Source organism: Monomorium pharaonis, chromosome 7 (assembly GCF_013373865.1).
Source record: "Monomorium pharaonis isolate MP-MQ-018 chromosome 7, ASM1337386v2, whole genome shotgun sequence".
Taxonomy (NCBI): Eukaryota; Metazoa; Arthropoda; class Insecta; order Hymenoptera; family Formicidae; genus Monomorium; species Monomorium pharaonis.
In genome coordinates this window covers 12,129,616-12,147,663 of record NC_050473.1, presented here as the reverse complement: position 1 = coordinate 12,147,663, position 18,048 = coordinate 12,129,616, and the positions used below count along the sequence as shown (strand labels likewise).

At 43.6% G+C, this 18,048-nt stretch overlaps 1 protein-coding gene across 5 annotated transcripts in view; it reads left to right on the top strand.

Moving 5' to 3' along the window:
- Positions 1-18,048, top strand: part of LOC105832359 (protein trachealess) — a 76,494-nt gene that overhangs the window by 21,603 nt on the left and 36,843 nt on the right. For 2 of the 5 annotated variants that reach the window (XM_036289294.1, XM_012673222.3), the window contains exons 3-4: positions 524-571; positions 5,039-5,068. In XM_036289294.1, coding sequence (XP_036145187.1) covers positions 534-571; positions 5,039-5,068 — 68 coding nt within the window. In that variant the 5' untranslated portion in view covers positions 524-533. The remainder of the gene's footprint in view (positions 1-523; positions 572-5,038; positions 5,069-18,048) is intronic. The other 3 variants (XM_036289295.1, XM_036289291.1, XM_036289292.1) reach the window with 2 other exon arrangements.

The window sequence follows — 18,048 nt, the reverse complement described above, 5'->3', positions numbered from 1 at the left end:
TGTTTTGCAAATTACGTCACGGGAACACGGTTTTTACTCGCGCTCTGAAACCGCGATCGCACCGAACGTCGGAAAATTTGTAATAATTATCGACAATTTGTGACCGACAATGTGTTGTGTTGAACACGTAGAACGTTTCACCGCGTTGTACTCGGGAGAGACTTGTATTGACTTACCGATTTACAGATACTTTAAGGATACACGAATGCGATTATAAACAGTATAAGGATCAAACAATTGTACGTAAAAACGGTCCGTCGCGAAAAGTGCAGACATGATTTATAGCAACGTGAAAGCGATGCAGATATAAATCCATGACATAAAAATTACAAAGAATTACGTCTCTGTTTCTCGTTAGAGAGAGAGAGAGACGACTGTCAAGAAGAAGCCTCAGGAAGTCCGCTAGTACACGCGAAATGTGGCAATCGGCAAACCAAATATGCGCATCCAATCCGTATAATCATCCCGCGTTTATGCAGCTGCGGATGAACAGTAACGAATTTCACACGTGGTTTCATTCTAGGAAACCGTCCATGGACGACGTCGGAAATCCTACCTCCGTCAACGCACGGTGAGTACCCTCAGTCAGTCCCGATTCGCGTTCTACGAAATCGCGCGAATTTAATACGCACGCCTCTCTTTCTTATCTTGGGTTAGCGTGCCCTAAGAACGGAGAGCAGGACTGATTTGCGCTATACATACGTTACAAAACTACAATCTTGATCTCTCTATATCTGCTCTACTATCGATAATATATTCTATAGTGAAAACTTGTTACACAAAAGTATTACAAAAAGCGCTCACCATTTACGTGAGTTAATCTATAGTACGCACCGTACCGAATAAAAAAGAAATGTCACATAAATGCCGAACGCTTTTTAAAATATTTTATAAACGTTTACGTCAGAGGTGGATTTACATAGCGAACTTTAAAGGCGGCCACGCGCCTCCCGCAAGAATCAAATTACGAATTACGCGACGAAGACCCTTACATCTCGGGCGTGTAACGTTCTTTCGGTGCCGACACTACAGACGATTACAGTTTAACGATGTTACAAGCGCCCGTAACGTTCGTTAATATCGACATCCTCCCCCCCCCCCCCCTATCGAACGTTCGAAGTGGCGGAGCGATTTTCGTAGGTAAAAACCTTCCTGGGTAAGTCTTATCGACTACGATCTACCCTTCGTCCTCCATCGAGAGCGGCCTATCTGCCGCCGTAACAATTGAACCCGTAATAGAATCACATTTATTCTTATTACCCGACGAGGTCAACCGACCAGCGAAACCTCGAGACCTTCTCCTCGCTCCCATCCGACTCCGGATCGGCTTTCCTAAGCCATTCCACGACCTACGTTATTTTTCCCCCGAGTTCTCCGTTTCGTTTTCTCGCCATCCTACGCCGCGCGTTTCATGGTCCACTTTTGTTTATCCCTGCGGTTCGAACAATCGACTCCGGCATCTCAAATGAAAAGAGCGGATCATTTCGGCGCGATACATCGCGAAATAAAATACAAATGCCATTAACCCGAGGCGAAAAAGAAAAATTGAGATAAGCGGCGGCGAGATGTAATCAACGCGCCGCCGCCGCGGTGTTTCGTTAGCCAACGATCCGACGTATTTAATATGTATAACCGTGACTCACGCACCACCCACCCACCTACGTCGCGCGAAGAATCTGCCACTTTGTATCTTGCTCCCCATCTCGTGATGTACCTTGGAAGTTAAACTGCAAGGCCATCAAAGTCTTTAACCGGGTTACGGGAGATGCCGCTTTCGAGATAAATCGCACGGTTTTTGCATGAAAATTTCTCAAACTTCAACGAATTGTCGCTCTCTGTCGCGCCTCTTTATTGTTTATGTTACATAAATTTAAAATATTTATGTAATATTTATGTGACAATTTACGAGCAACGAAGCACATCACAGTATTAGTTTCGCGTATATATACATATAAAAAGTATAAAATATTAAAAGACTGGAATCAGCGAGCCATCACCGAGGCCGTGTACGATGATAAAGGATGGTGGGCGTTACGAGGTGCATCGTCACTCCTAACCGACGCTCGAGGCGACAATCTTACGACGAGATGCGTTCTCTCGTAAGCCACTGTGTGCCGCGCGCTGCGTCCCGCCGCGGGTACGCAAATGCAGAAATTTCGCGAGAACAGGTAGTTCTGCGACAAAATCTCACGACAATCGCGATTCCGTCTTTCGGGAGGAGCTCGATGAGGCTGTCGCGAACGCGCGTTAACAACGAAAAGGCTCCTTCCCCGCGCCGTGCATTAATATTAATGCATTCCCCGCCGTATTCTCGGACGTATTGTACCCGCGTCGGCGACGCGTCCAACAATATCGCCCTCGCGTTTCTGTAAGTGACACTACACCCAGCATCCATCCCTCTCTCTCTCTCTTTCTCTCTCTCGCTCTCTCGCACCGCGGCCGGAACGGAACGGAGTTTTGTCCGCTGGAGCTGAATATTCACGCCGGCCAATAAATAAAACTCAAAGGAGGAAAGCGAAACAACGGGCAACCCGTATTTTTCTCCACGTTCGCGCCTACTTTTCTTACTCTCGTTGCCCCGTTGATCTCTCTCTCTCGCTCTCTCTCCCTCCTGAGACCTCCGGAAAGAGAGACCGCCGCATTGTCGCACGGTTTCCTCCCGCCTTACGAAACGCGGCGGACAATGCGCATTTCTACGCTCCTGCCTTCGCTTGGTACAGCCGATGCAGCGTGTCACCGCGATCCGCCGCTCGTGTTCAGCCGTCCGTTGCCGCCACCGGGAAGGCGTTATTAACTCGATCTCGATGAGTGAAAGTTACACCGCGCCGTTTATATTTTCTACGCATGCTCCAATTTCACTGGCGTTAAAGCACAAATATTTCCAAAGCAACGCGCGCGCGCGCGCGCGCTTTCACGCTCTACGTTACAATTGTACGTTGTTGAATTCAAAATTGCACTGGATTCGCGAGTGCGTAGTTTCCGTACGTAAATCTCTCGTACGGGGGAAATACGGATTCGCCTTAGATTTCGATTATTTATTTTAACGAATGTGAAAAACGCACACGCGATAACCCGTTACGAGTGTGACCCGTAGGAAGCAAAATTCAGAGAAGAGACAGACTCGAAAATCATACGGGTGCCTGTGCCCCTCGCGAAATCTCCCCATCTCCCCATCGAAAGGATTATATTTTAGATACGATATCTATTGTCGTGAATTATCACGTCGTAAGTTAGAAAATTGTTAAAGACTTGACGGTCAGAAAAAGTTCCTTCTCAAGTAATTGCACAAATGTGTACATACGTATTTCAACTCAAAAGATGCACTTTTGCTCGTCGAGAAACGTATACGTTACGCACACGCGCACGCAACGCGTGTAGTCACAGAAATGTTAAAAGCCGGAAAGATGCACGCACAGTTTCTCTCTCTCCCTCTCTCTTTGTCTCGAATCTTCCGGTTTGGCGGCCGGGGGCACGATCGACCGGGATCGGAACGGAAACAGGTTGGTCGAGTTTTAAGCAGTCCGAAGACGTATCGCAAATTAGAAGAACGTGCATCCGGCGAGTACACGTGGCGCCTGTGCCGCGCCGCGCCGCGACGTCGAATTTCTGCACGCGGCCCGCGTGCAGAATCCCTAATAAGTCAGCGCGCGGCTAGACAGAAGTCTCTCGCACGCGCGCGCGCGCGCGCGCGTATATTCGCATGCGGCCTGCCCGCGGTAGAGACGTAGCGACCGACGTCACGGATACGTGGGATTCCTCTCGAGCAGCTGGATCACGTGCACCAGCGGAACGTGAGGCTAACTTAAATGCGAATCAGGAACTGCAACGCGCGCCACGCCAAGCCGGACTGCGGATTTTCAACCGCCACGCCGCCGCCGCCCGTTCATCCCGTTCATCCCGTTCTCGATTGTTTTGTTCACGTGTCTCGTCGTCCGCGCCACTTATTACCGTCCGAAATCCACTTGGGCGGAAACTCGGGTCGCGTCGAATTCCCCGAATCAAACGGACATTTGGCATCGAATGCTGAAAAATCGACGAAACGGATTTTGCATGCGCGCGCGAATCTCGATTATTGCTGAAAATTTTTTTACACGCAATGCCGCGTAATCTATGAAATGCTAATTGCATTCGGCCCATGCGTAACCGCGTGTCCCGTACGATTATCTCGCCCATTACCCGCGACGTCGAATTCGTGCGGTGCTTTTTCTCGACGGCGAAATACCGCGTTGAGTTTGAAATGTCGCGACGACGAAAAGTTTCCTGACGCAAAACCAAGGGAGTAACAATAGGTATTTTCATTAGTCGAGTGGTCCGGTCCAACGGTAGATATTTGATTCGCTTTTTATCGCGCGGCTTCGCATTCCGGTCCCGCGTAGGCGCTTCGTCGAACAGGAACGGAAAAACGTCCGATCCTGCAAACGCTGACTTCTCGATATCTCCCGTAATGTCGGAAGAAACTCCGTTTAGAAGTAAATAACATTCGGACGTATACACTCCAAACGGCGGTTTATTTATTCCGGAATTTCGTGTCGCGCGCAAGAAAGCGCCCGTTCTGTCTCTCCTATCGAAATAACGTATCTCGGGGGTAACTTCCTCGGGAGCTACGCGTATAAAACGTCGTCCGTTGTACAGTTCACCTTTCCAAACTCACCGCCGGCCCCGGTGTGTCCTTATCTAATCTCAATATAATTGCGAGAGCGCGCGTCATATAAAATAGCTTATTATACTATAGAAAAGTTGATTCGCGGGGACTATAATACGGGGTCTGGAAATTAGCCTCGCCCGTCTGCCTATCTACAATGGTGATGATTATGTCTACTTATAGGTATAACTACCTACGTGCGCCAAACTACCCGTCTACCGTCCGAAATAATCTTCGCGGTCCTGCCTCCGTCGCCCTCCCCCCCCCCCTTCTCGCCCGATGAGCTTGTCGAAACTAGTTTATGAAACGAGTTCGGAAACCAATGACCTCTCCTCCGCGTAGTTTCTACGATATATAAACCACGGTATAGTGACGAAGCTTGTTTATGTGTTACAGATTTGAGGAGAGACACTACGCTTTCGAAAGGTACGCTCAACTTTACTCAAAATGCATGCCGCTTTTTTCTCCATTACGGTATTTTTTTTCCTCTTTTTGTCCCCTTGCCGAGTCCGAGAGTCTGCCAGCTCCCTTCGGATCTTTTTTTTTTTGTGCACCGAAAATAACGACGAACGGTCCGATTAGCAACGACGCATTCTTTCACAGACGCACACGTGCACGAGGCTCTCGAGAGCTTGGAGCGATCATTCAAACGCGAGAGAGAGAGAGAGCGTTACCGCGAAATATCACAAGCATCGCCTCAACCGAGCGCGACGATTCGCGCTCACAGCTATACATAATACATACGCGTTATTATCGCGTATGCGCCCTATAATAACGACTTTTCGCGTGGCGGGCAAACTATCGAGTGAACGTCGTGCCGTTCGGTGACGAGAAACGCGAGAAAGATGATTATGTAAAAACTACGCCGAATTGCAAAGCAGCAGTTTCGGGGCTGTCGCGCGCTCTAGCGCTCGTTGTATTATAATGCACGGGCCCTTTTGTTTTCCGTATGATTGCCGTTCCCGCTCCTTATGCGAATATATCGCGAGAGGCTTTCAAACTCGAGACGTTTATCGCGGCTGGAAGGCGGCCCGACGATCATTCGAGAACCCCGAAGGGAATCGTCGCGTCCACGTACTTGCTCTTTTTTTCTCTTCCCCCCCCCCCCCTCATCTTTCTTCCTTTCGCCGTCGATACGTTTGGCTTTACATATTGCTCATTTAATCACCGCGCGAATCGCGATTACAGTCGATCGCGTTTTATTGGTACGGCTTCCTTATTACGACAGAAAATAGGAATGCAACTTGTGGAGGGTACGAGCGATATAGAGTTCAATGCTCGATTCAGCTCGGCACAATTCCACCCGGGCCCTACGACCGTCTTCTTAAAAGGCGTTTTAAATCGGCGTGTCGTGAAAGAATCCCATAGAGATGCGGCGTATAAAGGCATTCCACCAACCCCCCTACTCTTTTTTTTTCCACTCTCTCATCAACGTTCGGCGCATCGATCTATCCCGTTTGAACATTTCCCCCCGTCCGGCTCATTGCGTCCCCGTATTTCCCGTACCGCGCGTATTATTCGTCCCTGAATAATTTATGTATTGTTTTCCCGTCATCAGCGCGATATATAATTTACAGTTTCGCGTTCAGATTCATTCGCAGCGCTCGCGCTGCGACGTTCGGCGCCTCTCTCTCTCTCCCTCCCTCCCTCTCTCAGAAATTTGCCATTCCATCAGACGTATCGCGCGAAAAACGTTAATAATAAAAACGAAAAGGCATATATTTGAGGATTGCCGCCGACAAGTGCGGGCTCTCTCCTACTCATTTATTCCATAAATCTGACGATAAATAACCGACATATTGGGGGCGCTCGCGTGGCTCCGGCTTCCCGCGGCTGCTTATCGTATCCCACAAATGCGCCGGAACGCATTTAAAATGTATTGAACTGTCACGGAGCAGTGGTTTTCCGGATTTTTACATTTTTCATCGGCGCCCGGGTGCAGGGCCGCCGCTTGGATTAGTGAGTTATTGTTGTTCTAAGTGCGTCGGTCAAAGGGAGTGAACCCCCAAGTTCTCTGCCTACCGCGGTAATCCTGACCATAACGGCTCGCACCCCACAAAAACGCCCTCTCCTCCCTTTCCTCTATCGCCCACCCCACGGCTCCCCGTCCCGCTTCGAATCCCGCTGTCAAATAGCCGCTATTTGCCGACGCGTTTGTTGAATTTTGCGGGCGAATATGATTTTCGCGATTTTTCCTACCGAATATAGATCGATCGCGCGTTCCGTTACGGAAAAATTCAATTATTTTAATATTAATGTGTAATATGTGAGACAATCAGCATCGACTTTACAGCAGCTTTCTTCGAGAATAACTACGAAAGAATCGTTGGAACGATTGACAGAAGAAAAACGGTCGTATATATATATACACGATGGCTATTGTAAGGCTACGTAGGAACGTAGACCAATTTTACGTTAAAGATGGGACAATATGGTGCGGTGAACTCGACAGATATCGACCTTTGAGTTTGTACCTCATTTTCATAGATACATATTTGCACGGCATTTATAGCGACATTTTTCGCACGCTGGAAAACTGTTCCCACCCATACACACATACTTACACGTTTCCCCGTCGTTTTAAAAAAATTAGGAAAAGTTTTACTACGAAAACATATAATTCGTAAATTTAAATTCAATCTTTATATATAATACAGAATATTCCTCAATTACTATATTATATTTTTAATAAATTATTAATTGCAATTCTAATCCGCGAAAATATAAAAAAATAATGTTATAAATAAAGTTTATGGGTTCAAGGATAATATTTATATACTTGCAATTATTATCAATTTTTACAATTAAGACAATATCGATTTTTATTGTTTAGGTTCCGTTTTTCTTTAATTTTTCAAATATTACAGTAACAAGCTATTATAAATTTGCTTGCGAATTTATTAAATACGAATAGGCTATGAAAGATTAGAGCAGATTTAATGCATAAAAATAACAATACAATTATTTTCATGCATATAAATACAACAATCATTAGCACATGTTTACCAAATAAATTACCTGGAACACGCCATATAATTGTAATTTATACTTACAATTTTTTATTAATTTCTTAAATTAGCGCTAATCTACCTTAGCTCATTCATTTCAAAGCAATAAATCTATGAGACCATACATTTATCTGTAACTTGTGTTATTCACAGATTCTCTACTGTAACTCAAAATAATTTCAGACTCACCGATACAATGTGCAACAGCGGATCGTATTGTCGTCGCTACGTTAATCTGTAAAAAATACAAAAAAAAAATCGAAATTATAGCAGCGCCCAAAACAGTATAAATATGAATATTAACTTTACGGAAATTGCGTTAATACTTCTGCGATAAATTATGTCTTTGAAATAAATTTGTATGTAAATTCATAAATTAATCACACTTGATTTTTCTTTAAAAAACAAAGCGTACCAAGCAAAGTAAAAATGATACTTTAACTAGATAGTTTGTACAGAATATTACCTAAAAATGACAACAGCGAAGCAATTCATTTAACTGCAGCTTCTTATTTCACATTTTAAAAAAATAACGTGTATCCAATTAATCGCAAAGGTCAAAAGAAATTATTGCTCGCAGCAAGAAAATATGTTGCCTGTTTTTGCTGTAAGAAGAACAATATATAACTGTGTTTCTGAAAAAGGTTTTCTCTATGCTAAATTTTTACAAAATTGGACATTTCTGTAATTCTTTATGTACTCTTTTATTTCTGAATCATCTAGATAAAGCAAATGTGATTGATTACACAAGCAACAAATAATTTGTAAATAATATAAAAGGGTTACCCTTAGGTTGCTCCGACGTTGCTCGACGCTTCCCAGTCCGCCGTCCCTCCTCTCCTTAGCTTCCGTCGTTAGGATGAATTCACGCAACACACACTCGCGAAAACGCGGTTAATTACGATCGCGCCTACTACTCATCGCGAAAGTCTGTCATCGCGCGCCACTTTGAACAGCATTCCCGACGAAATTAATCATACGCGCAATCTCGCAAGATCTCTAACGATGACCATCATGGCTGCCGTTTGTTGCAACAACGAATTATACGGCGAATCGCGCGTCACTACTCGGCACTCTCGCGATTCAGAAACGATATCTAAATTGGCGACCAATTCCAAGTCCAAAATACACAACTTATCTACGCATCTCGTCTCGAGAAATCACTATCTCATATATATATATCGATCGTAATAAAGCGACAAGTTTTTTTTTTGCGTCGCCTGTGTCGTCGCGATTCCTTTCAAGCAACCGAATCGCGTCGAGTCTGCTTCGAGAGACAATTTCCGTCGTTCGGACGCTTACGAGCGGTTCCTCGCACGAGCAAGCGGAAATAATTAAGTGGATCGAATCGGGAATCTCTAATCGTAAAGAATCGTAAGCAGAACAATCGCGTATTACCGTTTTACTCCATTCGTTACTGTCTCCTCCAAAACACTCCGAAAGGATAATGAACGGAAATTGTGGAAAGATCATGAAGACCAATTAACACACAAAATGCATAGTTTGGCGCAAACATAGCATAAAACCGCTGGACCAATGAACATCTCGCGTCAATCAACATGGCGACTTAATCCTGGATGCTCATTGGTTGGCTCAGCAGAGAGATTATTGGCCTGTTCTTTTTCGCTGCACTGCTGCACTAGTCAGAGTGCGATAAGTTAGAGTGAGAAAAAAAATATTTGTCTTACTCTAACCTATTGCACCAGTACAGCAGTGCAGCGAAAAAGAACAAGCCATATGTCATAGGCCGGAATTCATAGTCGAATCTTATTCAAGTTCCAGCTTGAGCACGATCTTGAGACGTCAATGCTGTTATTTCATTGGTTAAGTAAGTCTCAAGTCGGTTCGAAGCTAGACTTAAGACAATGCTTGAGCTTAAGATCGGTCTATGAATCCCGTCCATAGCTTTGCTACGCTACACATTTTGTATATTCGTGCCCTTATCGTTTCGCGGCTATTTGAGCGTCGATTAACGACGAGTGACAAATAAAAGGAAACGCGATTATTCTTCACGATCCTCTACAATTGGGGTCGGTTGTTCCAACTTCTTGGTAAACTTATCTATCAGGTAAACATATGCTCGTCTTTATTTATTTAAGAAAAGAAATGAAGATAGACATACTTACTTGGTAGGTAAATTTACCAAGAAGTTGGAACCTTATGGTGTTTACTGGTTCGATCGATTTTATTCACTCGCACGATTAATTACTCGCGAGCGTCCCAAACTGAGCGAAGCTATCTCTCGAAGCAGACTTTGCGCAGTTGATTCGTCGGAGAAAACTGTGGCGGCAGACAACGGAAATTAAATCTGACTACTCCTGACGACATTTACGCGAGGTAATCGTCAACGATGTTTAAATACAACGTGTAGATGAAATATGTATAACTCACGTCGAGTGAGTTTCTCGCCGATTAAAACATCGTTTCTGAATTGACAGAAGAGAGCATAGTGGGTCGCGAGTCGTCGGATCAAATAATTGACGTAATAATTCGAGTAAGACATACAGTAACAGAAGCCATAATGCATCGATCTATCATTACTAGTGGTACGTATTACGATAGTCTTTTTTGCTCGGATTCCTTGTACGCGGGTAAACGTAATTAATCGTATTTTCGCGAGTGTTGCGTAGCTCGGTAGAGCAACGATGGACAACCCGAGCTAACCTAACCTAACCTAACCTAACCTAATCTAATCTGGGAGGAGGAGGCGGAGGTATCGGGCGACGGCGGAGAGCGAGCAACCATGAAGTGAACAATGTATTCTTTTATTCATTATTTACCAAATTATTCATATCTGTTCGATATGCTACAATTATTTTTTGAAAAATTAATTGGATGCTGCTTTGGCTGCTTTAATTTCGACATATATATGTATTTTGCAGATCAACAGTAGTTTACAACTCCACTGTTGTGCATCGTGTGGTGGGTGAGTGACAATCTATATTTTATTTTAATTCAAGAATCTATGAGAGCTTAGATAGATGCACATAAAATATTCAAAGACATGTACGTCTGTAAAATTATTAATTCGAAAATGCTACAGAAAAATGTAATATCTCATAGATTATTTCAAATAGATTTTATTAGATTAATTGATTATTTGATATTTAAATCTTAAAATTTATAACATTACGTTATACACAAGAATACGATGCTCATAAAAAATATATTAATTTATTTGGCCACTTATAGGTATTTGAATTATTATAAAGATATATTATTTGATATAATTTCAGTAATTTTAGTATTAAATGTATGATAGTTGTGATTTAAATTTAAAATATGTTTAGATAAATAGTGTGAAAAATAATAAATTTATAACAAAATAATGAAATATTTTAAAAACATTTATCTATCTTTATAATAATTGATAGGATAAATAATGCGTGTGTAGTTGTAGCAAACTTTATGCGGTAGTATTTGCCAGTTCTGATTTAATCACTCGAGAGCTTGATATTTTATTATTACGATTTTCAATTCTGATTAATCCTCGAGATATTTATAAGATAATGCGCTGTAGTCGTCAAGTATAAAAAGCTTATCACGAAACTGTTTCGAATGACACAATTGGGTGAGGAAAATAAAGGGAAACCGAGATAGGTATCGGGCCGTCGCTCGATTTTTACTTCTGGATTAAACTCGTGACATTAATAGGCGCGGCAGGACAATTCACCCCAATTAATCCCGACGTGCGAGGGAGGCAGCGGATCTTATACGGGATCAGCTAAGACCGGGAGCATCCTAATCTGCATCGGCAGATTGCTCTGAGAATTGACACCGAGAATTTTGCCTCCACCCTTCGAAGCGGTAACATTTGACGTCTCATCTTGAATCAAACCCTCGGCCATCGTCTCCTTACAGCTCTTCTCCCGCACCTTTTGCCACAAGACACAAACTCGATGCATATATTACGTCGTTTTAATTGGAAAGCATTCCCCAAGCAACTCGAGACCGCGTAACAAAGTTATATCTTTTCTTAACAGATTTTACTTATATTTTATCGTTTGCACATAGATCTACGAATATATTAGAAATCTGGCAATTTGTCATCGTTTTTACGCATATATCAAGCTAATTACATGTATCTTAAAACTTGTTTAAATTCTTTTTTTCGAGTTGTCGATTCGAAGCACAATCCAGGAAAAATATTTCCATTGAAAAAAAATTTCCATTATTTTTTTCGTCTATAATTTGCAATATATTAAATATATCGAGAAATACAATCGCGCGTCACCATTCGATAGTAAAGTCAAACCTCGCAGAATCTATAATTATAGTCAGTACCACACAGCGGAGATGCTTTCGGATTTTGACACTGACACCAGTATAAAAATGCACTATAGAATTGCAAATATATGGAAATACTTTCTCGTACTATTGAATGGTGCGACAAGAAAAAGAAAGAAAGAAAGACAGACTCGCGCCGCTTAAATTACGTATTTAAAACGTGGAAAACGATGCGTTGTGAACCTCTTTATTGCAGACACGCATATTCGCTCTACATTTAGACTGTATTTGTACCCGTCAAAAAGTATACATACGATATCCCGCCTCGTCTCTTTGAATAGGAGTTTTCTGGATAATAGAATGCGATTTTGATAAAAGAATAGAAAGATGCTCGAACGAGAGCATCCCCCTTTTATTCGATCCAATGCGCCCAGGCATTCCAAACGTTTCGTTTAATTAGCACCCTGCGTTTTCTCGCAGCTCGTAAAGGGAGGGAACCGGCCGACGGTTGCACGTGGGACGACCGGTAGTCTCGTAGGGAGGAAAAAAATTTCCGGCCGTTTCACGGTAATTAAAAATGCTGCGATAAAAAGGAGGTTCTTTAATTCGTAATGACACAGACCGCCCCGCTAAGACTAATCCACGCTTCTCGTGCCGATCGACCAATCCCGTATCTCCATAACGTCACGCTATCAGATTATACGATTAATCGTTTAATTAATTACAATTGACGTAGTACATTGACTCGTGACGTCTGTTGATCGCGCTGCCGCTTTTCATACTCGAACGATTGCGAATCGTTAAGCAATTTTCTCAGCGATCGCATTTATAAGAATTGAAATAAAATATACGACAGTGCGTTATAAAGTTACCGCTCTTTGTTTCTCCTTCACGGAAAAAGAAGAAACACCGGCAACATACAAACGACAGTGATATAAATCTTACTTAGGGCTGTGGAATACACATGCGCTACGGGTGGAACAGTTATTCATAAGCAATGGGCCATAAATTATGTAATACAGTGTTATGTTACTGAATTATTGAAAATATCAGTAAATATCATATAAGGCTTAAACATGAATTAATGTATAATGTACCTTTTGTTTTTATACAAGATTCGCAATATTTTTAAGAAATAATTTTCACTGACACGAGCATATAGCGTCTAATTTCGACACATGCACACAACAATGTCAAATGAAACGTTGACGACCGAATCGGCCGGGTATTAATCAAAGAGATGTCATTATGAGAAACGTTGTTCGCGGGGCAATCTTGTAAAGCATTATTCTAACTAAACTGTCATAAACGGGAGGAAATGAAAAGAGCTGCTTAATAGCTTATGTATGCAAATTCCGCACAGCAGATTGCGCTGAGTGCTCTCGAGTGAGAGAAATGGGCGATAGCCGAGAAAGCGGTCGAAAGGGTGACTGTCGCTTGTACCCTCGAGATGCTCTTCTTTGCGATATAAATGGAGTTCCGTCAAGGAATAAAACAACCGATAGCTATCCTGTATTGTGTATGCTGTATTGTTTATATATTTAATACGATAAAAATTTAATATTTTTGGAAGGTTATGACTTAAAAATATAATTTATCTAACATTTTTAGAATTTTGCATTAGATGAAATGTAGAATAGCTGCATTAATTAACGAACAATTAAAAAAATTAAACCAATTAGTGAATAACTAAATGAAATATATTATTACACGATTCTAAAAAGATAGTAAGTTTTTTGATAATGAATATTTAATATGAAAATTATTTCTTTCAGCACGTATATTTTATTTTGTTTACAATAAACTTTTGTTAAAGATACATTCGTTAAAATAAGGAACACATTTTCCCTTTTTACTTAACATAGTTACATTTTCCAATAAAAAATAATACTTTCCATCAAATCTATGGTATATAAAAATTAGATCTAAAATTCTAAAAAAATATTAATTAATTTGCAATTTGTTACTTTGAAATCTTATTATTTCATTATTTTCCTTAAACAATTATTTACTAGTGATTATTCAGGACTGGTGCAGTGACGCGGTGCAGAGAGCTTTTTTTAAACAAGTTGCGATAACAAACCAAGGTGTTAAACAATTATTGAAAAAAGCGTGCTACGTGCTCGTGGATCGCGCTATTATCGGGAGCTCGCGATCTAAATTCGAGGAGCATAATTAAAGCGGAGTCGGTGTCCCCCGCGGAATACCGGAGGAGGATCCGGCTCCTCGATCCGACTTCTTGATCCAATTATCGCGTCCGAATTATCCGAGCTTCCTTCCCGTTAAACCCGGATCCCACCGCATCGGTTCAAGTCAGTTTCATCTTAAACAATTTCATTTGCATAGCAAATAATCAAACAATTTTCTTTGACATTTAAATTAGGGAAAGAATAACAGGTCGCGCATAGCTGCCGCGCCGCCTATAATTTCCGGAGAACGTCAACTAACCAAGTGTAATTCGTCATTTACATTTTGGCATACCGGACGAAAAACCGACGGGACTCTATAGAAACGTATGACGCATCATATGGCAAAATTTCGCGTAGAGAGTAGAGCTCGCCCGTAATTTCGATACAATTGAATGTTGATCCGGCGGTTGAGCGGGCACATTCTTATGTATGAAATTCACGTGCAACGAACTTTCCGACGGAAAATATCGATGCGAGCTTCTGGCCAGCCATCATATATAGATATTATTGTTATTGCACTTCTTGAAATGTCAGTGGTCGTGGATGGTGGCGTGTGCGTGTGAGCGGGGATGCGCGTTTTCGGACGGAGGGTGAGCGGACGAAACGTGGATACGGTAGGGCCGAGGCGTCATTATGCAAAGGAGATGGTCAGCTCGGTAATCCCGAGGATCCCGATGGCCGGAGGTTGTCGCATTCGGTACATCTTGCGGAATTGTTTCTGCAAGATTGTCCGCGAGCAATGGACGGGCCTGAGCCAGTCGCGCATCAAAAGTCTGATGGATGTTCGGCTTTATTGAAAAGAATATCTCTCTGGGCAAGGTCCGTGGCCTCCGGCAGGTTCTGCGATACGACGTAGCGCGTTTCGATTTAGAGGAGCGATTTTAGAAGAGAAGGAAATTGGCAGATACGTTATGCAAGGGTCGCACGTGCAATGCGTCACGCCACACCGGCGAGCGGCGCGGCGCGGCGGTCGTGTTACAAGCGTTCATAGCCGCGTATTATTTTCGGTCGGAGCTCTCCGACTTAACTTAAGACGTATACGGTCGTAAAGGAACCTCTACGGTGTCGCTTACGAGGGTCGCTTTTCTCTCCCATCCTCTTCGCCGGCGCGTTATTCGGCTGTACGGACGAGCGTATTTCCAAGATCGGTGCATCCCCGTGTCTATGTATCGCGAGTCGTATCCAAGATGTGAATGAATCATTTATCAAGTCCATAACCCGACGTACTAGCCGGCCGGGCCGGTCAGTTTTATGCCAGCGCAGTAGAATTTGATCAAACTTCGTTTTGCGGCCACTCGGGGAGCAATAAGTGACCGGCCTCGCCCCTAAAACTACGGCCCCGGAGATCTCGTAACGCGCATCGGGGTACCGCGTATCAGCCCCTCCCTCGTGCTGGTCTCTTCGGATCCCATTTCGGAACCCAAATGACCTCCGCCGCAGTAGAATCGTATCATAATTACCAAAGTGCAAAACGTGACGTTCACAGCATTAATCGATCGTTATGGATTTCGGTCAGGTGCCGGAAATACATTTGGCAATATTCCGCAACGCGTGTAATACGTAAGGAATACCGTATCAAAGATTCATGACGATTCATATTGTACACGGGGATGGTCGTAAAGCCAGCTCGGCATACGACGCTTTAATTTGTTTAAGTTGCGGAATATAGGACGGAACCAGGGAGCCGTGGGTTCTCCTTTATATGAACTTGGAGGCCCCCAGGACTTTATATATACGATATATAAAAATACTATAAAAACTTTCTTCCTCATAATTCGGGCCTTCGCTCTCGCTTTACGGATTTTAGCGCGCGGTATATCTGAATTACCAACTTGTGTTTTTCGGTCTCACTCTTTCTCTCTCTCTCTCTCTCTCTCTTAAATTTTTCTTAAAACTGGGAAAACTTGTAGCTTTAATTTCAAAATGCCAAATGCCCGCGCTCGTGTTTTCGCTGTAAATACATTTACTCCGCCGTGAAGGGCTCGAGAAAATCGTGTCATGAATCAAAGACGAGCCTTCCACCGCGGGCTGGTGAGAGGTCAGGAGGGTAACATGGCTGACACTCGGAATAGGTAATTACGTACGTGAGTTATTGAGAAATTGTACGGGAACCTGCAATTAATAACGCGAAAAGTGATTCTTGGACGCACGTTACAGCGCGCGTTCGAGATAAATGAACTCGACGCAGACGCGCGGCTCCGAGATCGGGAGGGAGGAAAGTCAAGCCGATCCTTCTCTCTCGCTCTCTTTCTCTCTCTCTCTCCCATACGCCGCTCGTACGAAGAAGCCCGCGCTGTCGGCCTCGCGCAAACTCATAAATCTCGGAGCAAATAATTGACCGGCCTACGCTTCGACGAGTCGGATCGGCCGGTGTTGATTTAGCGGCGTTCGCTCGGCGCGGGTCGATCTGTTCATCCGATCGGATCATCTACTCACGATCTATCGCTTGTCCGCGATTTGCCTTATCCCGACGGAAATTAGATCGCTTTATAAAAGTAATTCGCTTTTATTATCCATGCTCACTTGTGAGAGACGGGGCGTCGTCGCGTCGTCGCGAGATTGGCGCGCTGACGCCCGAGAGACGCAAGCAAAACTAAAAGTAACTAAAAGTATTCTCGGAAAAACGGTAGCCACAAAGACAACGGGTTCCGCCGCCGCCGCCGCCGCCGCCGTCGCGGTCGCCGTTGTCGTCCTCGTGCAGATTTTTCAAGGTACGGACAGACACTTCTCTCGTGTTTCCGAGAAACGATGACGGACAGCCGGACGAAGCCGGAGCGGAGACGGCACCGGTCTCGCGGTTCGCGCTTCGCCGCCGGACTGGACGCTCACGAGAGACGAGAGCGCGTTCTCTTTGCTCTCTTTTAAAAAAAAATTTTTTTCATTTTCTATCTTTTCAAAATCGCGTCGTCGTCCGAAGCTCTCGGCGTTCGAGTGCGCGAATATCATCGGCGGAACCCTGGTAGATTCGCCTTTTTATCGCCTCTTTTCCTTGTACTTCTGTCGCACTCGTATTTTGCACGTTTTATTTCTCCCCGAGGAAACCCGCGTAAGACACGCGGCCACGTTTCTGTCTTGTCGAGCCGAGTTTGTGCACAAGACATAAATTCTTTTCTTTACAGTATACAATCGTAATATGCAACAGTTTGATGGATAAGAAGCGATTGTGAAATTAGCAACTAGCACAAACTAGCACTAGATATTCATATGATGAACTTTAACGAACTATTAAGATAATGAATGCGATACTAAGATAAAAATTGTATTGCGTCTTCACCAACTTTGGTAGAGAGAGAGAGAGAGACCACGTTACACCATACGAAGCAGCAGCATAAGCGCATAAGCCAGCGGCAACTTTACGATCCTATATACCAACGAGTTTATTCTTTTATTACGTATAACATGTACCAACTTTCCATATCTCCACGCGTCATATTACCTTACCTAGTACGTCTTCCTGGCTTCTATATCTCGCACCGAAAATTTCAATATATTCTACGCTGCTTACGTCGTAATACTGGCATCAATCTTCCGCGTGTGCAATTGCGACGAATGTTAAAATAACGTACATTTATCCCTTTAAAATTCAAATGACTAAATGTCAGTAAAAAATTGTCACTCGAGGATCGAACATGCGTTTTCGAATCCGCGATCGTGACAACGATATTTCGCAATCGACCGGCGTAACGTGCGATCTTGTTTCGTCACCCGGTACACGCAAGGATCTCGAACGAGCCGTTGTTCTTGACTCGCTGACATAGATGTCAGAGACGATACCGTCGTCTGCCGCAGTCTCGAGTTACCTCCGTATGTTACCGGGTCGTTAGAGCTACGTTTCATCACAAACATAAACCGGATCCTTCCTCCGTTCTTATCCGCGTCCTATCTGCCGAATTTTCTTCTAGTCTAAGAGGAGAGAATTAATATCACCTGGAGTTGCAGCGGCACGCCGACGACTCTTTGCGGCTCTGGCTCTCTCGAATGT